At 40.0% G+C, this 27,057-nt stretch overlaps 1 protein-coding gene across 3 annotated transcripts in view; it reads right to left on the reverse strand.

Moving 5' to 3' along the window:
• The window catches only part of RBFOX2 (RNA binding fox-1 homolog 2), a 197,033-nt gene extending 171,712 nt beyond the window's left edge, over positions 1–25,321 (reverse strand). The window contains exon 1 of one of the 3 annotated variants that reach the window (XR_004255698.1): positions 24,685–25,321. Coding sequence is in view for 2 of the 3 variants with exons in the window: in XM_032220537.1 (XP_032076428.1) it covers positions 24,685–24,858 (174 nt within the window). In the remaining variant the exon portion in view is untranslated. The remainder of the gene's footprint in view (positions 1–24,684) is intronic. The other 2 variants (XM_032220537.1, XM_032220536.1) reach the window with 2 other exon arrangements.
• Between the last annotated feature and the right edge of the window lie 1,736 nt (positions 25,322–27,057).

The raw sequence follows: 27,057 nt of genomic DNA on the forward strand, positions 1-27,057 counted from the left end.
ATAAATCTTCAAACCCTTTTAGTTCTTGTTCTCTTGCCTGTACGGCATAATAGCCTGTCTGGTCTTCTCTCTTGAGTGGAAGGCCCAGCTTATACCTGTCCTTTCTCTGATAAAAGGAGGTGGCACACCAGCTTCCTTTTCTTTCCTAGCAGCCTCTAAGAATGTGAGTGCTAGTGCAGAATCCCAAAAACCAGAAAATCAGAGAAATGATAAATTTTGTGTGTGGGGGGGGGAGTTTTATAGTAATACTAGCTGATAACCCGGTGTTGCCCAGGTATTTATTTATCCTAATCCTGTATTAGACAAGATTTCTAATGTTGCATTTTCCCCCTTACCAGAGGGAGCGCCCTTGTGGAGTACTGTGAAGCTGTTAACATGGCAACTCCACTGCATTGTACAGTAGAAGCTATTTTATGGCAGTACAGTAGAAGCTATTTTAAGGCACAACAGGCTTTATCTTAAAAGAACACATACCACGAGGGGTGTCTTACCCCCACAGTATTTGTTTCCAGAGAGAAGTCATCGGTGTACAAAGTTAGATTGAAATTACTCGAGGCATTCCATAGTTATGCTGGAACATACACACACACAGCGATAGATAGATAGATAGATAGATAGATAGATAGATAGATAGATAGATAGATAGATAGATAGATAGATAGATAGATAGATGATAGATAGATAGATATAGATAGATGATAGATAGATAGATAGATAGACAGACAGACAGACAGACAGACAGACAGACAGACAGACAGATAGATAGATAGATATAGATAGATAGATGATTGATAGATGATAGATAGATAGATAGATAGATAGATAGATAGATAGATAGATAGATAGATAGATAGATAGATAGATGAAGAAGATTTAAATACAACTGTAACTTCCAGAGTCAAGAGCAGTGGGTGAGGTCACTGGAAAAGGTAAGATCTATTTCTGGAGTGGGGTTTTCTTGTTTTTTACTCTTAAAAACTCCTAAAACCCAAAAGTCCCCTCCTACCCCACTATTGGCCCAAAAACATGCAATTAATATTTGATAAGAAAATTGTTAGTTCCTGTGGTGCAACTTTAAAAGAACTGGGGGAAGGATGTTAAAAATGAAAATATGAGGCAGCCGTGTGAGGTAGCAGCCAAAAAAGGCAATGCAATCCTAGATTGCATTAATAGAATCAAGATCATGTGAAGTGTTAGTATTGCTTTATAAGGACTTGATAAGACCACACTTGGAATTCTGCAACCAGGTTTGGTCACCACAATATAAAAAAGATGTTGAGACTCTAGGAAGAGTGCAGAGAAGAGCAAAAAAGATGATTAGGGGATTGGAGGCTAAAACATATGAAGAACGGTTGCAGGAATTGAGAATGTCTAATCTAGTGAAAAGAAGGACTAGGGATGACATGATAGCAGTGTTCCAATATTTGAGAGACTGCCACAAGGAACCTATTTTCAAAGCGCCAGAAGGCAAGACAAGAAACAATGAACCAAGGAAAGGAGCAACCTAAAGAGAAGAGAATTTCCTAACAATGTGAACAATTAACCAAGGAACAGTTTGCTATCAGAAGTTGTAAGTGCTTCATCACTCAATGTTTTTAAGAAGAGTTTGGACATAAAGTTGAAAATTGTGACATAAAATGAAGAAAATTTCTTAACAAAAGTTATATAAAAAAAGAAGAGGGTGGACAGCCACTTGTCTGGAATGGTATATGGTCTCCTGCTTAAGCAGGAGGTTGAATAGAAGACCTCCAAGGTCCTTTCCAACTCTGTTATTCTGTTAAATTGTGATTTCCTATTCCAATTGACAAGCTTATGGGGAAAATTGAAAACTAATCCTTTGCTCTTGAATGTTTATGACATGTTCTTGTGGCAATATGTGTGTGTATGTCACAAACTATGAACTGAGGCAGCTCAACTATTCCATCAGGCATGATACTTTAAAATACTGACCTTGGATTATTATGAATCTTTTGAGACAGGAAATCAAATCCATCTAGGGCATGTCAAGTAAGCAGGTCAAGGATATAATGAAAACCTAACCTAGAATTAATTGCAAGTATCTTGAAAGAGAGGATCTTCTAATTTGGATTTATCTAAGAATCAACATACGATACTATCAACCAAAATCTATTAGCAGATGGCATATTCAACTTCTTGCATTTTCTGAGTCAGGCAGTCTGTCAGTCATACACTAATCACCACAGGATACTCCATCTCTCCATTTTCAGAAAGCTTTTTGGATGTGTGGCAGTAATTGCCTTTTCCCATTAGTACACTGTGAAAACAGCTGCCATAGCAACTAGCAATGATTTTAATAAATCCGGTCTGCTTTTTCAAGGACAGCACATGGATGCTGGCAGTGACAACATTCTAGATAGCATTGGGGAGGGGGGGGGGACTATCATCAACTTGCAAGGTCACAAGTTTATTGTTCAAAGGCCAACAAGACGGGCATGAAAATAACAAACATTTTCTATCCTGGAGGGAGTAAGCTCAAATTAGAAAGATTTAGTTTTTCTATTAATCCAATTTTATAACTTTTTAAAATATGTATGATGTATGTATGTATGTATGTATGTATGTATGTATGTATGTATGTATGTATGTATGTATGTATCCATCCTCACAAGATAAAAGTTTAAAGCAAGCAAAAAGTCTGAATCACCAAAAAAAGCACAGAACCTCTGAAGGATAAATGGAATGCTATGAAGCCGATATTAGGGCCACAATTTAACACTTCATAAACCTTTTACTTGTCTGGTGGTTTAAGAGGCAGGATCAGGGGTGAAATGCTACCTGTTTCGGCTAGTTGCTAAAAAAAAGTTTTTAAAAAGTTCTGATGATCACGCGGCACAGCTGATTGTTACACAGCTCATTGTCGGAACTTTTTTTTAAACTTTTTAAAAGCATTTTTTAAATTACCAGTAGTAAAAAAAAAATGCTAAAGTTTTTTAAAAGTAAAAAAAAAAAATCAACTCTACCGCACAATTTATATTTGCTAGAAAGCAGGAAATCAGCAAAAATTTTCAGGCGCTGAACTGGTAGTAATGCCAGCAGGAACCCATCCCTGCCCTGACTATATTTAAAAGGTCATCTTGACAGGAATCTACAAGTTCTATCCTTAACTGCCTGAATTGGCAGCATGTGGCACGTAGAATGCATATTTTATTGGACATGAGACATCTGCCAGAAGATTAAGATATTGTGAACTTTGTTTCATTGAAGACATCTGAAGACTGACTTCTACTCTTCTACTCCATTAAACCTTAATCTTTCCAAGAGAAGAACCTTCTCTATCTCACTCCTGCCCTTTGGAACATCTCCCCTCTCTGCCACTCCAGGTTGGGTCCTCCTACCCTCGTGACCTTCCACAAGAGCTTGAAGGCTATTGGTCTGGGACACCAATGGGGGATCATCACACTGGAGGTGAATGGTAAATTAATAACAGATCCCACCTCCCTGCTCTGCTCATCCTACTCCCTCTCTCCCTTCCCATTTTTTAATTAGTAATTTATATTTTACAGTGTTTTATTTTTATTATATACACGTTTTTTTATTGTTTTATTCTTTTTAACCTTGTAAGTCACTCAGTGTCACCTTGTGGTAAACTGGACAGCAAACAAATTTAATAAATAATAATAATAAACAATTTAAAACTAAAGAGTTGGACATCCTCTCTAAAAGCAAGGTCATATAAAGGTGGTCCTTGACTTACAACCATTCATTTAACAACAGTTTGTTTATTTATTTATTTATTAAATTTCTATCTCACTGCTACAGCAAAATTATGATAATCTCAGAAAAAGTAACTTACAACCCATTCTTGAAATTATAATCATCGTACTATTCCAATGATTACATGATGCAATTTGGGCTCTGGGCAACCAATTTGCATTTACAATGGCTGAAGACTAGTGGTTACATGATTATAGTTGGCAATCTTCCCAACCAATTTCTGCAAAGTCAGTTAGAAAAATTGGATTCACTTAACAGCCATACAATTCCCTTAACAACGATGGTAAACATGTTTATAAAATTGGGTCCAGCCCCATGATGATTCACTTTACCATCCCACCAACCTATGTTGGAAATTCCATTTCCAACTACAGTCGTAAGTCAAGGATATATAACTGTATAACTCTTGAAAATGTGTTATTAATACTAACATTAAGTATATATTAGTAACATGCAGGGAAGATAATGCCTCAATTTATTGCAGAAGATGGGTTACTATAAATGTACTATAAGAATAGTATAATTAGTTAGAATTGCTTTTTTCTATCATTTAAAGCCCAATGGTTTTAACAGAGGAGGAAATAAAGTGATACATGAGCAAACAAAAGCAACAAATGTATGCAATTCTGTTCATTAATTATGAAATAAATAGAAACTAGGCAATGGAATAATTCAATTAATTAAAAACAGGCTTATAAAATACTTGGCAGCATACTTATAGCAAGTTAGAATAGCAACTAGCAGGGGTGCTTCTAATATTCCAACCACAAAATATTTATGTTCTGTAGGTTTTATTCCAACACGGGGACCAACACACAACAAAACCCAGTTGTGGTTGTCCTCCCTTCTCCCCCACTCAATATTTCCAACCAAATGAATATACTGCTCTTATTGTTTGCCATGGCAATTTTTAAAATTTTCTTTTTTTTAAAAAAAATCCCTTTTTCTAGTTTCTTTGTTGGTTTCAAATGAATACCGTTCCCCAAAAAATAAGACCTCCCCAGATAATAAGCCCAATCAGGCTTTTGAGTGCATGTGCTAAAATAAGCCCTCCACCAAAAATAAGCCCTCCCCAAAACTACTGCAACACAGCAGCAGCCATGAGGTGACTAGACTTGCCGCCTTCTGCACCTCACAAATAATACGACCTCCCCAAAAATAAGGCCAAGTGCTTATTTCGGGGGTCAAAAGAAAATAAGACCTTGTCTTATTTTTGGGGAAACACGGTAGCAATCAACATGAACTTCTAAATCCGTGATGACGAACCTATGGCATGCGTGCCACAGGTGGCACATGGAGCCATTTGTCAGGGCATGCGAGGCATTGCCCTGTCAGCTGGCTAGCACATATGCATGTGATGGCCAGCTGAATTCGGTTCGCTCATATGGTCATTTCTTTGCCCTCCGGAGCCTTGAGGGAAGCCTCCTGAAGGTTCATGAAGGCTCCGGAGGGCTAAAACCGGTCCTACGAGCAAACCGGAAGTCCATTCCTGAAGTTCCAGTTTACCCATAGGGCCGGTTTTTCGCGCTCCGGAGGCTTCAGGGAAGCTCCTGAAGCCTCTAGAGGGCCTCCGGGGGGGGCGGGGGGGGCTGTTTTCGCCCTCCCCAGGCTGCTATAAAGCTTCTGGAGCCTGGGGAGGGTGAAAAAAAGCACATCAAAAATGGGGGGGAGCGCTGGTTGTGCGTGCATGCGTGCTGTGGTTGCATTATGGGTGTGGTATGCCTGCACATGACCCCCCTGCACTCCCCCCGCTTTTGGCACGCGAGCCAAAAATGGTTGAGCCTCACTGTTCTATGCTATGGATGTTTCTTCCTTTGAGGAGCAAATCAAGACAGCATGAATTCCATGTTTTCATTTTCGTAGCTGGAATATTCAAAATACTTCAGGATTTGTTCGGAAGCATTCCAAGCTTTCTTTCATCGGATATTCAGTCTAACATTTCAAATGGGACTGTTCTGTCCCAAGCTCAAAATAAAACACATTTCCTGTTCCCTGCATATCCTTAAAGAATAGAACAGAATCATAGAATTAGAATGAGCCGTTTCTACCATCAGATCTAGCCCTTATTCAGTGCAGGAATTCAAATCAAAACATCGAAAGAAATGCCCGTTTCAACAAAGACCATCTCTCCCCTAGACAAGGGTTTTACAAACCAGAGTAATGCGTATGCAAGAATAATCAACCAGTCAATTTTATTTATGGCCAAAAGGCCCAACAGCAAGTTACAAACATAATCTAACTTGGCACTGGACAAAACTGTTAAATATAAAACATTATAAAATATTTAATAAATATTACATAATAGATTTAAAACTCCAGCTCACTGATTTATTGCTAAAAACCTTGTTTTTACAGCCATAGTTAAAAATGTGGATGCTGCCAATGTAATCTTAGATTCTCATCCCCAATATATATTTTTTGTATTCAGAAGTATTAATAAGTATTTTACAAAAGTCTGTGGTTTTTCCTCTTTTAATTATAAAGAACTCAAATAAATAATCCATGTTTTCCAGGATACATGATACCTATGAGTCTGAAAAGAAGTTGAGCGTAATCCAGGGCAAAGAGCACACGACTCTGAATACAAACAAACCTTGAGATAACTGCTGCCTGCACACATATAACATTGTCTTATGCACAAAGTGGGAACAAGGCAATGAAAGCACTTTTGTTTCCCTCACAGACAGCCCTACAACTTCAGACTGTCTGAAAGATGCAACTGATAACTTCACAGTAGACATACCAAGAGTACACCTGTACTCTTAGATCCAAACTACAAAGACCTATATGTCTACAGTTGGGTAGTTTGGTCTAGTGGTTAATGTGCTCAACTAAAAAATAGACCACCAGTTCTAGTGCCACCTTAGCCATGGAAGCAATCTGGGTGATTTGGAGCCAGTCACTCTCTCTCTCTTTCTCAGCCCAACTCACCTCACAGTGGGGGGGGGGGTTGTTGTAGGGAAAATAGGAGAAGGAAAGAGTATTAGGTAAGTGGTTGCCTTAAGTCAGTGGTTCCCAAACTTGGCAACTTTAAGACTTGTGGACTTCAACTCTCAGAATTCTGGAAGTTGAAGTCCACAAGTCTTAAAGTTGCCAAGTTTGGGAACCACTGCCTTAAGTTATTCTTTAAAAGTAATAAAGGCTGGTAGATGATGATGATAAGATAGAGAGGGAAGGGGAGAGGGAGGGAGAGGAAGAGGGAAAGGGAGAGGGAGAAATATTATCAGTCCAATACCAAAATCCATTAGGACTTTACACCCAGGATCAGAGGTGGTATTCAGCAAGTTCTGACCAGTTCTGGGAGAACCGGTAGTAGAAATTTCGAGTAGTTTGGAGAACTGGTAAATACCACCTCTGATGGCCCCACCCCCATCTATTCTCTGCCTCCCGAGTCCCAGCTAATTGGGAAGAAATGGGGATTTTGCAGGAACCTTCCCCTGGAGTGGGAAGGGAATGGAGATTTTACAGTATCCTTGCCCTGCCACGCCCACCAAGCCACACCCACAGAACCGGTAGTAAAAAATGTTGAATCCCACCACTACCCAGGATTACACTGTGTCACTCAACTTGGATCACTTCAATGTTTCAATTATGGATATTCACATTCCTGAAACAACTTGACATAATAATCATTTTCATAAGGGAAGAGAAAACCACAGGAAATACTACATTAATATGCTTTGCACAATCCCTTCAGACATACAAGTTGACACAAACCCACTTCCTACTTTGGAAATCTCAAAAACCATAATATTATGCAGAGTCGTGGCTTCTTTACTTTCATAAAAAAGCAAATGTTTTGCAAATTAAAACAAGCTAAAGGCATTTCATGACTTTCTACATAAGGAAACTGAAGTATTTGTTAGTCAATTTTCTTCCTTCTCTATATGATTTTTTTTTAAAAAAAGGTAACAGACATTCTTAGAAAAAACAAACATAATAAGTATGGCACCAGGCTAGAAAATAAGAGATTGTGAGTTTAAGTCCCGTCCCTAGCCATAAAAACCAGCTGGGTGACTTTGGGCCAATCACTCCTCTAAATACGGTTTCCCCCAAAACAAGCCCTCCCCAGATAATAAGCGCAATCAGGCTTTTCAGTATATGCACTAAAATAAGCCCTCCCCCGAGAATAAACCCTCCCCGAAAATATTGCAACACAGCAGCAGCCATGAGATGACCACGCTCGCCGCCTCCTGTTCCTCAAAAATAATAAGACCTCCCCAAAAATAAGGCCAAGTTGGGGGGATGTCAAAAGAAAATAAGACGCTGTCTTATTTTCAGGGAAACACGGTAATAAACTAAATATTTTGCCCTTAGCCATTTGATCTAACTGAAGTCAGGGAATAAGAACATAAATGATCTAATGAAAGCCATAATTCTGTTTCTATATTTGCAACGGACAATAACAAAACTCCACCCCATACTCTACTAAAAGAAAACTGCAATCACTGATATTTAATGATATGCCTTCCACCATAGTTAGTTTCTTCTAAAGGCATTATTTTAGCTGCAAAGTCTACATAAAAAGCAGACATACATAAACACACACACACCACAAAACCACCCCAGAAGGCTACTGTACATCTTTGTCTTGAAGGAGGAGCTTGAGTTGGGCCTAGATCTCAGGACCTCAAGATCCTCTAGGGACAGGGAATGCGTTGATGCTACAGCCAAACATTACATAAGATTTCTTATTTTAGTTCATGCTGTTAGCAGTGGAAAGGAATCTGAGCATCTACTGAGACACAGAAATGGAGCCCAGCTATTTTAACGCTTTTTATAGCAGAGGATCACAAAGCACATTTTGCTTTGCTGCAGCCAAGCACCCCTGGAAGAAACTGATATTAGTATAACAAGGAACAGTTTTTTTTTTAAAAAAGAAAATTTATCTATACTTTTAATGTATGAGAAACTAAGCAGGCATTTCTTCCAATGAAAGCCAACAATCAAACTTGATTGGAGTAATCCGAATAACAGGCATTCTGCACATAAACCCAAGTCAAAACATATGTGCACATCTCAGTCAGAATGGATAGAAAATCAGTTTCTGTCATATAAAAATCTAATGCATTTCTGCCATAATTATCGCATCAAAATTGCAAATGTGCTACACTGCTAGAATTATCCTACTTCCAGATGGAGGGTAACATCGCGTCTGGTTCACAGATTACTGTTAATTTATCTAATTTTGCATTTTCAAAATTAAAAAATTCATATGCTTATTTTTTTTAAAAAAATCTGCTCTTGTCCAAATTTAGAAGTACAATTACTTTATCCAATTAAAATATAAAAAAGATGTCTACACTATTTATTTTTCATTAGACTTCCATCACTCTTTCCTACAGGAAAAAAGTTTTTCCTTCTCTATTGTCCCCCAGAGAGTGAATCCAGCGAGGCAGGCTGGGCTGAGAGATGGTAATCAGATCAGTGTCAGTGAGTTTCTATTGCTGAGAGTGGAGATACACAGGTAGTTCTTGACATACGACCATGTTTGAGCTTACATTTCTGTTGTTAAGTGAGACATTTGTTCATGGACTTTTGCCCCATTTTGAGACTTTTCTTGTCACAGTTGTTAAGTGAATCACTGCAGTTGTTCAGCAAGTAACATGGTTGTTAAGTGAATCTGGCTTCCCCGTTGACTTTACTTGTCAGAAGGGTGCAAAAAATGATCACATGACCTTGGGCAGTGGCGGGTTCTGGATTCTGTTCTAACCGGTATGGTTGGAACGGCCATGGTGCCACCCACATGCACGCGTGGGGTGCACGTTTGCATTGTACTTGCCTGCGACGCTTCCAAAAACCTCCGGGATGCTCCAGCTGCTCGGCGGAGTGCTGCACAGGCACCGTACGCGCCATGTGCGTGCACAGAAGCACCAAAAGCTTAAAGCACAGGTAAGGAGCGAGGGCGGGCGAGTGTGCCCTTTGGAGCACCATACCGGAATGGTATCTGGTGCTCCGGGCTGGCTCCGGTATGCCTGTACTGGGGCGTACCGCCTGCAACCCACCACTGGCCTTGGAGGACTGCAACCATCATAAATATGAGCCAGTTGCCAAGTATCCAAATTTTGATCACGTGACCATGTGGCTGCTGCAATGGATATAAGTATGAAAAACGGTCATCAGTCACTTTTTATAACTTTGAATGGTCATTAAATGAACCGCTGTAAATTGAGGACTACTTGTATATGGGATTTATGGTAACCTACAAACAAAAACTACACACACTTTATTAAAAATTGCTTAGAGGGCAAATTGCTTACAAAAATATATATTTATTAAGCAATGTTGTTTTTCAGAGATTTGCCAAAGTTACTATTTCTAATAAATTAAAAAAGTTGATAGGGTTATTAAATTATTATGCAAATTTGCATGAAAGAAATATTTTGAGAGAATTAGTGCTTGAATTTTTAATACAGGTAGTCCTCAGCCTGCCTATTTATGCTTATACGTGTAATGGCCGTAAACGTGACCAACATGATTTTACCACACTTTTTGTGGCTGTTGTTAGCAAAAATGACAGTTGTTATTGTGAATGCCACAGGTCTTAAGCGAACAATTGTTAAGTGGGCCCATTGTTCACTATCAGTTCATTAATAGATACTTCTGCTGTATTTTGAATAAATTACTCAAATCAGATGATTAAACAGACACACAGCTAGTATCTACAAGTGGTCCTTGACTTATGACCAATTGCTTAGTAATTGTTGATTGTTGGTTTGAGCTCTGAGCTTGGCGATTTGGTTGCATATATTTCATTCCCATTCAAGGAGGCATCTTCTCAAGTCCTGGTTTGATTTTATATTGTATGATTGGCTGGCTATAGCTGCTGAATCATAATCCTTGGTTTTAAGTACCGTTAAGTAATGTATGATGTGAATTAGTTCTGGTGTTGTTGTTCAGATGTCTTCTGATGCTTAATAACTGTTCAAAAGTATGACTTACCTGAAAAGAGACTTACAACCCAAAATTTTATGTCAACCCCCCACCGGCGATCATGTGACATTTTTTAGGTGCTCTGCAATATAACCAAATTTACAGCCATTTGCAGCATCCCAGTCATGTGACCACATTTTACAATGGTTTTGCCAAAACCCAGTATTCCTGGGTCTTGGGGAAACCACACCATAGTGAACAATGGGCTCACTTACCAACCATGACATTCGCTTAACAACTGTGGCATTCACAATAACAACCATCACTTTTGCAAACAACAGTTACAAAAAGTATGGTCAAATCATGTTGGTCACGTTTACGACCATTGGAACTTACAACCATACGAGGCAGGCTCTAGTATGGTTAGAAACTGAGGACTACCTGTATTAAAAATTCAAGCACAAGCTCTCAAAATATTTCTTGCATGCAAATTTGAATAATGATTCAATAACCCTATCACCTTTTACAATTCATTAGAAATAGTAACTTTGGCAAATCTCTGAATAAATGACAGCAGTTAATTATATTCCAATTTTTGGAGTTGTTTTTCATGTTTTTCTTCCATTGCTATTATCATTCTTTTGTCATTTCATCATCATCACCATTAGAAGAATTAAAAAACCTACTGCTCATTGCATTATAATTGATAAATTCATGGTTATAATGAAGCCCTACCAAGTCACAGACTTTTAGCATAGACTACATAGTTAAACATAAAATGCCAAGCAGCCCAATCTATACACAGTTTTATTCTAAACTTGATAAATTTTTCCGTAACAGAAAATACCAATCATCTGGCTTCTAATGGTTCGCTTACAGATTATGGAATAATATATAGCCATATTAGCTAGAAATTAAAGAAAATGGCCAACAAAACTGCTATGCAATTTTGAAAAGTCACCATCTTTATTATATTGATTTTAATTAAAAAAAATTCTAGCCCATTTAACTGTAAAAAGTCATTACAAAAACTAGGATATTCAATTCATTTATTTGGAATCTTTATAAACTGCCTCAATCCATATGGATTCCGTGAAGCAAATAACATTTCTAATGTTATTTGTTCAACATGAAACAAATGACTGTCAGAGATAAAGGTTATCATCTCCTCCTTATAGTTTACACGGGGTCCCCAAATCAACAGGCTTTTAAAATGTTTTATATGTTGCTGGCTTCTAAAAGACTGTATATGTGATTTTTAATGTTTATCTTTTTATACTGTAAATTGCCTAGACCCATCTGGAAAGGGACAGCATAAAATTTGTAAAATAAATAATAAACTTCCTATGTACGTGATTGTGGCTTTTTCAGAAATAGGTTTAATGTAAAAAAAAGCAATGGAAATAGAAAACTAACGTTGTCTGTCAATATTTTAATTAGTCATTTTTTTTAACAAAGCAAATGATTCTCAGTAACATAGTCAAAAGTTTGAGTTGTTAGTGTATAACAATGTCCTCCAGACTATGCCATACAATTATCTGTTTAGTGACAGTTCAAAGTTACAATGGCATTTTTAAAAAGTAACTTTTGGCCATTTTTCACTTTTATGTCTGTTGCAGCACCCCCAGAGTCACATGATCAAAATTCAGATGTTTGGCAACTGACTTGTATTTATGACAGTTCCAGTATTCTGGGGTTATGCGATTACTTTTTGAGACATTTTGATAAGAAAATCAATGGGGAAGCCAGATTTACTTAATAACTATACTACTAACTTAACAATTTCAGTGATTCATTTAACAACTGTGGCAAGAAAAGTTGTAAATGGGGCAAAACTCATTTAACTGCCTTGCTTAGCAACAGAAATGATAGGCTCAATTAGGATCATAAGTCAAAGACTACCTGTAAAATTCAAGAAAGAATTCAAATTCATTCTTTCCCTTCCATTTGAATTAAGAAACCTGCTTCCCTTAAAAATAATTTAACTTAAAAAAAAGTTTTTGAATGCTAGGAGAGCCCTTCAACACAAAATAGCTATTTGGGGAGTACTCCATGGCAAAATAAATACTTCTGGTATACAGCTGATCAATTTTCCTATGACTGAAAAGAAGACTCAGTAGATAGCATAAGAGATAAGTAATAAATCCAAGACTGCATTGCAAGTAGGCTATAATCAGGTACAACTAGCAAATTCTTACAAGGGTCAGTATGAACAGAGGATGCAAAGTATGTAGTATGTAGAGAATGTTGAGTATCTTGGGGGGAATGCTTCCCTTCAGAGTGGGTCCCGTCAGGGTGCGTGGGGGCTTGATGTGTGCTATGTGTGCATGCGCAGAAGTAAAAGAAATGCTTCTGCGCAGAAGCAAAAAATAAGATGGCAGTACCTATGGCGCCGCCGATAGAACCGTTTGGGCTGGCTGATTTACTACCTACTTGGTCGAACCAGTCTGAACCGGTAGGAAGCCAACTCTGCTTCCCTTCCTTAATAGCAATATTATTAAGCAATTTCTTACACTACTACAAGGATTTTAAGTGAGAACAGCAGCCAGAGGATAACAGTAACTAAAGACATAAACCTGTAATACCTCTGCGTTTATCTCCTACTATCATATAGGAATTCTACAGATTGCACTGCAAATTCGCATGTTCTTGCAGACCAAAACTGAATTGCAATTTGTAATGCCCTAAATGCTATCTATTATACAGTTCAAATATATTTGTGTGTACAGTATGCACAGTGGAAGTGCAGTACATCAGCAGAAAAATAGATGATGTATTAAGATACTACATAAGCACTGCTAGTATCAGAGACCGAGATACAGCAAGAGGATTACTGAGATTCTATAAAAGCAGCCAAATCTTTTAGTATGAACATAGCACATCTGCCATTTAAGGAAACCACTTAGGTCAAACATTTTGCTGCAGCTATTTCATCTCTACAGGAAATAAATCCTGGATTCATACAGCAATCATGATCCGATTTATTCCAATCCCAGCTCAGGCAGCTTTATGCCACTCTACTAACAAGATCAAGGCAGGTTAAACAGGATTTATCCAGGCTGATCAGAGATGGATTAGATAATGAAACCCAACTATATAAAGCTATCTGCTCCTGAAGGGGATCACAAATGCCACAAAGCAAAGCATGGCACAGTGTCCATACATCTTGATACCATCTATTGTATCAAGATATTGTTTCCAGCTCTGCTCTTTGGCCTGCAATTTAAAATATCATGCATGAAGCATGCTTATATCTAGATGTTTAAGTCTGCTTAGGGACTGAATGTACGATTACTCGCTCATCTGCAATCTAAATTTGTTCGTAGCAATAATAGAAAACATTAGGATAAAACTGCCAAATCTGAGGTGCAAAAATCTATACTAGTTTTTTTGCATCTACTAATACCAACTTTATGGATCTATACTTTTTTGCACTCCAGAACTGGCAATTGTATACTACAAATAATAGCCTGCATTAACCTAGGTTGGTTCACACATTTTGCTAAGCCATATTAAGGTGCTTGTTTTTTATGTAACTGATTGTGAGTCCATCTAAACATTTAATGAGCCATGGTGGCGCAGTGGTTAGAGTGCATTACTGCAGGCTACTTCTGCTGACTGCTGACCGCCTGCAATTTGGCAGTTCAAATTTCATCAGGCTCAGATTGATTCAGCCTTCCATCCTTCCAAGGTGGGTAAAATGAGGACCCAGATCGTTGGGGGCAATATGCTGACTCTGTAAACCGCTTAGAGAGGGCTGTAAAGCAATATTGGATTGGATTGGATTTATTACATTTATATGCCGCCCTTTTCCCCGAAGGGGACTCAGGGCGGCTCACAATTCAAGTCAGGGAAGGGGGTACAGACAGGGGATAAAAAAGACGAACATAACAATACACAATTTAAAAGCACACAACAGCCATACCATTCGAGGAGAGGGGCAAAAGCTCTTTAGCCCCAGGCTGGTCGGAACAGCCAGGTTTTAAGGGCTTTGCGGAAGGCTTGGAGGGTGGTGAGGGTTCGAATCTCCATGGGGAGGTTGTTCCAGAGGGTCGGAGCAACCACAGAGAAGGCTCTCCTCCGGGTAGTCGCCAGTCGGCATTGGCCGGCGGATGGAATTCGGAGGAGGCCTAATCTGTGGGATCTAATCGGTCCATTGGAGGTAATATATAAGTCTGAGTGCAATTTCTATTTATGGGTGTGATTGATGAACTCAATTCATTCTTATGCAAACCACTGACATTTTCTAATAACTGAGTTAGGTAAAAATGGAAATGTAGAAGAAATATTATGGTAATTTAATTGTGAAACTTGAAAAATATCAGCAACAAAATCCACTGAAGTAGATATTTTGGGGAAATTTTGGTAATTCCAGCTAGCAACTTTGAGAACCTTAGTATAATCCATCTATAAAGCACAAGGCTGAGGAATGAAGTGTAACTTAAAAAGGGAAAAAATGCAGTATTTTCACATGTCTAATAGGTGAAACAATCATGGTAATTCATTTTATAGCTGAATATTATACTTGTCATCATATCTATTTTTTATAATAAAACTAGCGTACTGTATATACTCAAGTATAAGCCTAGTTTTTCAGCCCACTTTTTGGGCTGAAAAAAGCCACCTCGGCTTATACTCGAGTCAGTGAAAAATTTGTCCGAAATGGAGGAGAAAAAGGGGCGGGGCCATGCCGCTGGGTGACGCTCGTGAATGGCCCAGCGCCCCTGTGAGTTTCCCCTCCCTCTGTGTCAGTTTGCCGCGCAGCGTGCACCGCACCATCCCCCCTCCTCACGTTCTAATGTAATGCAGGGCTATCTTACGATTCCCCTTCCTCCCCCTCCTCCCGCTCTGCAACGATGTCCCACCTCCTCCTTGTTATGGCAAGCAGCCACATAGCGATGTCCCACCTCCTCTGGTACAGTGATCCAATGATAGGAATCACTGTGCCATGTGTCATAGGAGGCGGGACATCATCATCACAGCGGGACATCAGCATCATGAGGTGAGTGAAGTATTTCATTGAATACACCGGTATTGTGTGATAATAATTTGTTATGCAGAGCAAATTTTTACAATGGCTACTGTATATTTAATGGGCACAGGCAGGCTGTATATGTTATTCAATGGGCAATGGCATTATTGGTATCTATTTTTATTTTTGAAATTTATCGGTAGCTGCTGCATTTCCCACCCTAGGCTTATACTCGAGTCAATAACTTTTCCAGTTTTTTGTGGTAAAATTAGGTGCCTCGGCTTATATTCGGGTCGGCCTATACTCGAGTATATACGGTATATCACGGCATAGCCTGGGTATTGAGTTATAGGGGGGAAATGTCTGGACCAAACATAATTTTTAATGTTGGTCTTTACCCTTTACCAGAGGGAGCCCCCTTGTGGAGTACTGTGAAGCCTGCAAGAGCAACTTCTCCTTGAGCCCTGATTTTGGTGACAATTAATGTTTTAATTAAAACATTAATAATGTTTTGCCTGTGCTCCCAGAAGCATAATTTCTAATGTTGGATTTCCCACTTACCAGATGGAGCCCCTTTGTGGAATACTGCGAAGCCATTACCATAGCAACTCCACTGCGCTGTACAGTAGAAGCCATTTTAAGATACAACAGCCTGTATCTTAACAGAACACACACCCCAAGGGGTGTTAGGGGTGTCTTACCTCCACAGTATTTGTTTCCAAAGAGTAAGTCATCTGTGTACCAAGTTTAGTTGAAAGGAGAGGAATAGGAGAAAGGGAAAGGCAGAGGAAGAATGGGAGGGAATGTAAGAGTAGGAAAGAGGGGAGGAATGGGAAGAAGTGGGGAAGGTAAAGGGGAGGAAGGGGAAGGAGAGAAGGGAAAGGAGAGGAGGAAGGAAGGAAGGAGAGAAGAAAGAGAAGAAAGGGGGGTAGGAAGGAGGGAGGGAAGGAGAGAAGGAGAGAAGAAAGGAGGGAATGTAGGAGAGAAGGAAGGGGGGAAGGAAGGAGGAAAGGAAGGGGGAAAGGAAGGAGAGAAGGAGAGAAGAAAGGAGGGAAGGAAGGAAGGAGGGAAGGAAGGAGGGAAGGAGAGAAAGAGGGAAGGGGGAAGGAAGGAGGGAAGGAAGGAGGGAAGGAAGGAGAGTAGGAGAGAAGAAACGAGGGAAGGAAAGAGGGAGGGAGGGAAGAAGAAGTAGGACCGTTGTAAGATAAGATGGATCGATGGGATGGTAAGAAAGCAATCTTCAAGTATATTGTCAACTGTAGGGAAAAAATTGTTATAAATACATATTATTAATAACAGTTATGAGATCATATAATTGTGAATGTATATATGAAATTGATAAAATTAAAAATTAAAAAAAAAAGAAATTGCTTGAGGCGTTCCAGAGTTCTGCTGGAAGACACACACACACACAGGTTTTTATATATAGATAGATATAGATTCCCTGATTAAAAGGTGATCAGCTGCATGCACTAAGGGAGATTCAACTTTTTTATGATATATTAATTCATATAAGAAATCTTGTTAATCAGGAAGGAAGGGGGTCTATCATCAACATTCATTGTATTGTGGTGTGTGATAAGTTTATTATTTTCCGTACTGTACTGAAAACCCTGCAAAAAAACATAGCCCTAAGTTGACAGTAGGGATCTGTCTCCATTTGGACTGAAGAGTAGAAAAGTAACTATATATTTGTATTATAACTAACTGAAATGTTTACTATTAAGAATAAAGAAATATGCTTGTAAAACTAATATTTCAAAATCCTTCCAATAAACAAAAAGGACAAGATAATAAATAAAAAAGATACTGCAATATCCACGAACACTTTCAAACCTATTGGCTTGAATCAACACATCTGAAACGTCCCGCATGAAAACTGATTATGAGGACTGGATGATCTTGCTGAATGATATAGAATGTAGAACAGAAGTGCACGGAAGGGGAACATTCATTTCTGGCCTTCATCCAATTCTTCCCTCTTGAAGTTTATATGCCATTACCCTTGGGATTCAGTAAGGTTCTCCAAGGTCCAAATGATCCTTTGGGAAAGGAACAGGTTGCTGGGAAAGTCAAGATCTGTCACACACACACCACTATATACACCAAAAATTAAATGGATCCAAACATAAAATGGAAGGCTGTTAAAGCATCAAGGATTTTTTCCCCAACATGGTTTATTAGACAAGCCAACAACTTTACACTGGTTGTTTACACAGCCACAGGTGGCTTCCACTACCTCATCTGTAGTTCCCAGACAGGATGAAAGTAAAAATTTCATATCATCTATTATCTATGTATCAATTTTTTATGGCCAACCATCTCACAAGAAGTGACTTTGGGTGGCATACAACAATTAAATAAGCATATAAAAGCAACCATTTTAAAAAAACAGTATTTGTTTAAATACAAACCACTGGAGCGAGTAAATTATGCACAAAGATGGAGCCATCTTCGAGTATCACTGTTACTCTGGGACCCACAATCTGATGACTTAGCCAGGTCTTGAAGGATTTATGGAACATTAGCAGGGATGGAGCTAACCTCACTTCAGAAGAGGGAGGGGGAGGTCCCTAAAGGTGGGCATCACAGCCAAGAATCTGGCATTCTAGAGCTCACCTAGTGTTAAGTTCCTGGTAGACAGGACCGAAAGTTTGCCTTCTCTGCCCAGCTCAGGGAGCAGAAGTGTGACAATTGCTACTCCAGAATATAACTGCTTGTCCTATTGCCATATGCAGCAGTTGAACTTGTGGATACTCAAGGGAAGTCCCACTGTAGTAGTTCAATCTGGAAGTGACTAGGAAGTAAATGATTGTGGACAGAGCTCCCTGATCCAGGAACGATGCAACTGAAATACAAGATGAAGCTGTGCAAAGGGCCTCCTAACCATAATTGCAATTGCTGCTCAAGCAGCAATTATGGGTCTAAGAGGACCCCCAGATTGTGCACCAGGTTTGCCAGGGGCAGTGCAACCCGCTCCAGCCCAAAAGATGGCATAGTTCTAGAACCAGCAGGCCCCAAAAGCTAAAGCCATTCAGTTTTGCCAACATTCATCTGAAGCCTGTAGTTCCAATTCAGACCATTATAGCCTCCAGGCATGGGAATAAAATGTTCCTGGCATTGCTTAATTGATCGGGTGGAAGAGATATCTAGTCATCATCACCACACCTCAATCCCTGCCCCAGAGTCTTAGTTGATGCCATACCAAAAGCCAGCTAGGTATATCTCCAAAGAGCCACCCCCTCTTCCAGACCTAGCAAGGTCAGTGATGTCTCACCTTTTTGTCGTTGCGTGCCGAAAGCGAACCTGTGCACGTGCGACAGTGCGCATCCTTACCCATAATGCAATGCGCACACAACCACCACACACACACCTGCGCATGTGCACACCACCTCCCCCCCACGTTCCCCTTTCCCCTGACTAAATAACTGTGCCTCGTTGGGTCATCGTTTCAGAGATAGTTCCTTACCTAAACAGTGAAACAGACCAGTGGGAGTCCATGAAAACTCCTGTTGTCTTCCCCATTGAGTTTCCTTGTGAAAAGCTGGCAAGAAGCACTAGAAGTCTTCCTTACTTCCTTTCTTCCTTCCTTCCTTCCCTTCTTCCCTCCCTCCCCCCTCCTTTTCTTCCTTTCTTTCCTCTGACTTCCTTCCAGTAACATTGAATTTAGACTTCCTACTGACTTTCCCACAAGGAAGCTTAATGACTTAAGTTTAATAGATAATATTGGGTGGACTTAACAAATAATAATGGGTATCATAGGAATTAGGGATGGTGGAGGTTTGGGATGGGTGCATAGAATGCATGAGAGGTGTAGTGGATGCTGGAGAGGGCATATAGGGATGCAGGTGAGGAAAGGTGCACAGGGGGTATGTAAGAATTGCCATGTGTGACAGGAAGAACATGCGGAAAGTTGTCAGAAGTGTTGGAAATGATGATCATGTAACTGTGACTGATTGTGGCAGCATCGCAGCCTCAACTTTCCAAAATTTCATTCCCACTGGGAGTAATGGATACTGGGTTTTGGAAGTAAGTTATCCTATGTGAGGTATGTTGATTCAAAAATTGTTGCCCTATAATGTATCATTTCACCAATTATGAACAGACATGAGAGTTTTAATAGCATATACATAAATGGTGTGTCAGAAGATCACACCATAATTCCTGTTCTAGCAAATACTTCTCAAGGGACATCTGTCAACTAAGTATGTATAAAAAAACTACAGTGAATCTAGATTCTGATTAGATTCTTTCTTCTTCAATTTTTCTTCCAAATTCACTTATTGTTTTTACATCAGGAACTATATTAACAAAACAAGCTTTAAAAAATTTAAAATCTACAAGGTGAGCAAACCTTAATATCTAAAACATTTTTAAAAGTATGCAGAAATATGCAAATATTCAAAAAGTAGTACTACTGTATTATAGTGCTACTGTGTCAACAACAGAATGAGTACCAACTTACTTGTCTAAGGAAAGCTATCAAACATATTATATTTCTGTTAAATATAGTTCTGTTTTAGGCAATTTTTCTGACCATACAGCATACTAGCTTTGTAGTTCATAATGAAGTATAAGAAACTCATCTGCTCTTCAAACAGTTAAAACTATCAAATGGTGCAACCTTCTGTTTCATAAGTTCAGGTGTTACTAAACATACAAAAATTCTGACATTTTCAAATGCTACGTAACAGCCATTATACTATTCCCTTCAGGATATGTTATGCAAAGTGCACAAAAAACTAAACAGTAGTAAACAAAAGAAAATAGACAGGAGATAAAACAAAAGGAAAGAAAATTTAACTAGATCAAGTCGAAGTGCAAAAATTCATACACCCCCAAATCAAATTGTATGTTTCAATAAATCTCTAGAGTGAATAAAATCTGATACAACTTCTGCATGAAATGTCTACTTATTATATGTGAAATTATATGGAGATTAGAAAATAATGAATGTAGTAGGTGTTTTGAAATATTTCTTTTGGCAGAAGTAATAGGTTTTTTTCCCTTTAGAGTGATAAATCTTTTTGTTCCTGCTTTAAGAATTGTTCCCCACTATTCCTTATAAAAAATTTCTAGCTCAGAAATAATTAGGATTCTTGCAGGCACTGCATGTTTGAGATCTCCCCACAAATTTTCAATAGTATTCCATTCCACCAGGACCTGGAAAAGACCATTCCAAAACATTTTCCTCTTTCTTGTAGGTCAGGGGTCCCCAACCTCCAGTTCATGGACTGGCACCGGGCCCTGCAAACAAGCAAAGCCTCATCCATGGGATGCAGGTAGCATGTGAAACCTCTCTCCATGGTACCGGTCTCTGGTACCCCAAAAGATTGGGGCCGCTGTTGTAAGTAACTTAATATTAATTTGGTAGCATGTTTCAGATTGCTATCTACCAAAACATCCAAACTCTTTTCAGCTTTAGTTTGAAGACCAAGAAAAACCTTTGCTAAAATATTCATTTTGAAACATACAATATGATCTAAAGTTTTTCATGTAAATGTATTTCCCCATATCATTCTAACCAGGCTAACCATCCTTGCTTTCATCATGCATATACATCAGGGATTGGCAACCTTAAACACTCAAAGAGCCACAAAGGTGCTAACCGGAAGCCCCGCCCCCTTTTAATTCTAGAGCCGACCGAAAGTCCGGTTCCGCCACCATTGTGTCTCCTAGCAAGGCATTCTTTTTCCCCTGTCAACTGGAAGTCCAGCTCCCCCCACCATAGAATCTCATTTTTCCTCTACCTGTCCTAAGGAAGAGTCCTATGCTGAGTTGACTGGCAACAGGGAGTCACAGCAGAGGGATGAAAGAGCCACATGCAGCTCTAGAGTCGCAGGTTGCTGGCCCCTGACATACACCAATTCATAGATCGATCGTCTATTATTTAAATTTCTCACTTTTTTTAAAAAAATCATCAATTATATTTAACTATAATATTCTCACTCTTCCTTTTCCTTTCAACTTATTCATATATTGTTCTACAACTTGAACACATTCTTTCTATATGACCAAACCATTTCAAAGTATTTCTTTCATCCTCACCTCAAAATCCTTTGTTTCCTAATTAAACCATAATCTTTTAAATGAAAAACTATTGGAAAACAAAATTAATTTGTAATTTACATGCAGTATTTTATTCAGAAGCTCAAGGCAGCATAGATAGCATTCCTTCTTTCTATTTTTCCCCACTATAACCTCGCGAAACAGGTTGGGCTCAGAGAGAATGAATCTGATTCATGAGGACATACTACAATCTAGGTTTTCTCAATGCCATTCCAACAGCAACACCACGACATCACATTGGTTCTCTAAACCAGGATCTTCTGCATGAAAGTGATGCAATATGTAGCTAAATTCTAAAGTTCATCCAAAACAATATTCTTTCTATAATTTCTGGTTAATTTTCTGGTTTCTCTGCCATTTTTATTACTCGCAATCTGTAATATGATAGGTGTGAACCACACCCACTTTCACACTTTGTAACATCTGTAGATGGTAGTAGCCAAAGAATGCTATCAACCTTTAACTATGTTTCCATAAGAAGAAATGGGAATATCCATTTGACGCATACAGCTATATACAGTTGACTATTATTAATTTTATTTCAATTCTGTTTTTTAAAAAAAAACAAGTGCAGAATCTTTAATAAGGTTTGTCAGTTTCCTTATGAGACCTCATGTCCTATTCTACAAATCCCTCTACTTTGGTCCTCGTAACTAAGTAGCTTTGCCTATCATTTTCACCCATGCCACATGTTTCAAGCTAGCAACTGTAGTAAGTAGACATAAAAATTTCTAAAGCTATCAGGAATATTTAGTCAGAGCACTATTTAATTCTTCTAATTTAATTGCTTGTAGTACTTTTTTAGTTTTTAATCATGTTGTAAGCTGCCCAGAGTTGCTTATCAATGAGATCTGCGGCATAAAAGTTTAACAAATAAATATGGATCCAGACCTGTGTGTCAAAAAGCAACAAAGGCCACATGTAATTCAAAACATAATTGTGTATTAAAATATATTGGGATTCTTTTGCACAGAAAATCTTTGCTCTGCTTGAGGTTGCCATTCTTATGACAAGCTGGATGATAACTGAATAGAAATACTGAATCCAAAATCCATATTGAGGGAACAGCCCTGTCATGTCAATTCCAGATTACAAAATAGCATGTACCCTTTTGAAACTTCTGGAACTTTTCATATAACATGAGGATAAAATAAACCTTTAGAAAAAGGGAGGTGGTAAATGCTGTATAACTCATGCCGCCAAAAAGATTTGGCTGCTCTTTTTTTTTAAATTGGTGCACATCTGTTTTTACTTTCGGTAGGAAATGTCATTGCTCTTTGGCCAGATGAGTTGGCCAACATATAATGTGAATGAACTCTATTTGCTATCTTTATTATGAACAAATACTTATTTTTTCAAAGAAACCACAGCTTCACCTGCTTTATGACTCACATAAAGCTTCATAAATTCAAAGTAATTCCATTTGAAAGACAATCCTAGGAATGTCCATTCAAAAATAAGTTATTCAAGGTTCAATAGGACTAACAGTTCACTACACATGTCTGTTACAAAAATAAGTCCTTCAGCGCGTGAGGGTTACTTCCAGAAAAGTAAGATTACATCCTTGCACCCAGATAAGTATTATCTAGCTGCAGTCTTAGACAGAAACTAACAAGATTAAAGAGGCTTCCTAAAACACTGGCTACAATTCTTCCAAAACTAAACAACCCAGGCATGAGAGACCTAAGAAACTTTCTTAAAGATCAGAATATCAACAACACTGTCAAACTATTCACTAAGTCTACACTACTATTAATCTTCTCATCATATCCTTTCCTATAGAAAGAGTGCAGAGAAAAGCAACAAAGATGATTAGGGGACTGGAGACTAAAACATATGAAGAACGGTTGGAGGAACTGGGTATGTCTAGTTTAATAGAAAGAAGGACAAGGGGAGACATGATAGCAGTGTTCCAATATCTCAGTGGTTGCCACAAAGAAGAGGGAGTCAAGCTATTCTCCAAGGCACCTGAGGGTAGAACAAAAAGCAATGGGTGGAAACTAATCAAGGAGAGAAGCAACTTAGAACTTAGGAGAAATTTCCTGACAGTTAGAACAACTAATCAGTGGAACAATTTGCCTCCAGAAGCTGTGAATGCCCCAACACTGGAAGTTTTTAAGAAGATGTTGGATAGCCATTTGTCTGGAGTGGGAAAGGGTTTCCTGCCTAGGCAAGGGGTTGGACTAGAAGACCTCCAAGGTCCCTTCCAACTCTGCTATTGTATTGTATTGATTTGACTGCTTATTTGTACCCTATGATTATCATTAAGTGCTGTACTTTATGATTCTTGACGAATGTATCTTGTCTTTTTATGTACACTGAGATATGCTCCAAAGACAAATTCCTTGTGTGTCCCAATCACACTTGGCCAATAAAAGAATTCTATATTACTCTAGGTGAGCTACCTTCACAGAAGAATCCTTACTATGTCCTGGACTACAATCTACTTTCACTGGAGGTGTTGGAAGCTACAAATCGACACATCTTCAGGTTACCCACTCGGAAGACGTCTAATCCCGATGAAAAGATGATCTTGTCACCTATAAGGCAACCACATAAACCATCCTGTGCTCATTCCACGCCAGGCTCCCTCACTCCGATTAGCCCTTCGAAAATTCCATAATGGATGAGGCTTCCCAGCACGTGGCCGTGTAACAAAACACGGGTCTCTCTACGTGTGCAACTGCTGTGACAATCTCTACGTCCACTGCCACTCGGGTCCCAGCCAGGGCGCTGCTCTGTACGGTTCGTGATTCTTCTTGGACCCGAGGGAGGCCGTGGGGTGTTTAGCTCTCCTCCTGCAAGACCAAGACCAGGGGGGGCTCCTGGGCCTCTATTGATGAATGCCTGCCTACCTGCCTGCCTGCCCCCACCCACCCTCGACATCAAAGCGGGTCAGTCTCCACGGGACGAGCATCCTGCCCTCGAGCCCACCAGCGCTGCGCGTGAACATGGGCGAGATGGAAGCGCGCCTTTTACGGCCACGGTGGGGAGGGGGGACCGTCCAAGGTGGGGGAACCGCCGCCGATGCTAACCTGCATGCCGCCTCCGTCCGCCTCCGCCTCCGTCCGCAGTCTCTTGCTTTGGCCGCTCTCGACTCCGTCCCCACCGGGCATCGGCTGCTCCAGTTCGGACTCCCGCTTGACCCCTCGAGGGGCTGCGACGCCGACGCCGGGCACGAGCTGCTGGTGCTGGATGCCCTCCGCCATCCGAGCCGAACCCCGGCCGCCCCGCTTCCCCTAGGGGGAGCCGCTGCAGTCGCCGCCGCCGCCGCCGCCGCTTCGCAGTCCCCACCAGCCGACCACCGATCGCGCTCTCTCCGCCGCGGCTCTCAGGCCCAGTGCGGCGGGTCCAGCCAGGACCCCCGGGAGCACGGTCTGGAAACGCCTCAACCCCGTTCCGAAGGGAGCCCTGCCAGCAGTCGTCCCCGGCAGGAAGCCCCCGCCGCAAGGCACCTCGGACGCGGGCCCACCGAGCAGCGACTAAAGCCCCGGAGGAGATCGCGGCGGCCCCAGCAAGAGCAATCACCGCCAGAGACGTGGAGGGGAGGGGGGAGGGAGGAAGAGAGGCCGAAGCCCTTCGGTTGTCTTCGGAAAGGCCGGAGAGGAGTTACGGCTCCCTGTGATTCCCCCTCCTTCCTCCCCGTTCGGCAATCTCCGTCAATGGCGAATGGGAGGGGAGGCGAAGGGCGGAGCTATTGGCGGTACTTGATATCTTCGCCGGGAAGGGCGGCTCGGCGGGCGCGTTTTGAGGAGAGGAAGGCCGGAGGTGGCTCATTTTTGTCGGGCGGCGGCGGCGGCGGCGGCGGCAGAGGAAGCCAGGCGCTCGGGGCGGTGTTTTTTTTTTCTCCCGATGGAAGATGAGGGAAGATCGTTGGGCCTCTATTTGATAGATAAAACAATCAGCCTCCTTTCCTGTCTGTCTGTCTCTCCACTCGAAGAAACCGCGCTAAACAGTCGCATTCCTTAGGTCTGTTTCTTCGCTGCCAGCGCCATACGGCAAACATTTATAATCGCTCCCTCCCTTTTTTTTTCCTTCTAAAAGGGAAGAGGATTCCCGGGGTTCCAATTTGCGACTATAAATACTTCAAACACTAAAGCCGCAAGCTGACCGCGAAGTTTGTGGAATTTAATTTGGAGATAGCGTGGTTTAAGGGTGGCGTTTTCCGCAAGGACCATGCTTGCAAAATATTGGAAAAGTGAGATCACCCCACCAGATGAAGGTGTAATTCAGAGGTCCCCAAACTTGGCAACTTTTAAGACTTGTGGTCCCCAAACTTGGTAACTTTAAGACTTGTGGACTTCAACTCCCAGAATTCTCTAGCCAGCTCTGTTCTGCTGACTGGAGAATTCTGGGAGTTGAAGTCCACAAGTCTTAAAGTTGCCAAGTTTGAAGACCTCTGGACTGTGCTGAAATGGACACACTAACTTTAAAAATAAAAGATAAAGAGGGCCCAGAATATTATTTGATTCAGAATAGATTTTGTGAGAGGTTAGAGACAAGAAATTAGTCTCTGAATGTTTGTATTAAAAATAGTGATGGTTTATAACGACAATCATTACAAGTAACAAAGATGTAAATAACCCAACGTAAAAAGAAACTTAAGTTAGAATTACTTGGCTAGAGCATCATTGTTGTCATTAGTATTATCATGTTATTGTTACTCTTATTTATGTGTTAAGATTTATTTTTTTCTCTGGTCTTTTTTTTTTTTTTTTTTGTAAATGGTACACCCCGATAATATGTCGTATTCAAAAATGCTTATGAATAAAACTTATACATATATATAAATAAATATTGTATTTTCCGAGTATTGGAAGGCACTTTTAATTATTTATTTACACTCTGTCTTTCTCTGTGGTCAAGCCCTCCTGAAGTCTTTGTATTAGATATAGAAAGGTTGAAAAGGTAATCCGATGATTGATGGGTGCCAAAATCTTCCTAAGTTTGATAAGACTTTTAGGGAGATCATTACTATGCTTTACCATTTAACCAGAAGCAGAAGTTAGATGTTGGGACAATATGGTAGGTACTATTGGTGTGCTGAAAATTCTGCATTTTCAACCATTGTTATACTTGGTTGAAAAGATGTATAAAAGCATATTTGACAACAGTAAGTAAAACTTTGGCAACTTTTAAAATAGGGACTTCAATTCCCAGAATTCCATATCTGGCATGGTGGCTGGGGAATTCTATGACTTTCAAAGTCTGTATCTTAAGCTGCCTAGTGAGTTGAGATGACCAGAAAGTAGGTGTGTATAACGTTGCCTTCCTATGTCACAAATCAGACAGTAGTAGTTCTTAGTCTTAAGGAAGATTTCATGACACAACTCAATCCCTGTGGGGGACGTTTTCAGATCTAGAGCTCTGGTAAATCGAAAGTTTGCTGATAAAGAAACATGTAACTG

The sequence above is a fragment of the Thamnophis elegans genome, chromosome 7, assembly GCF_009769535.1.
Source record: "Thamnophis elegans isolate rThaEle1 chromosome 7, rThaEle1.pri, whole genome shotgun sequence".
Lineage (NCBI taxonomy): Eukaryota > Metazoa > Chordata > Lepidosauria > Squamata > Colubridae > Thamnophis > Thamnophis elegans.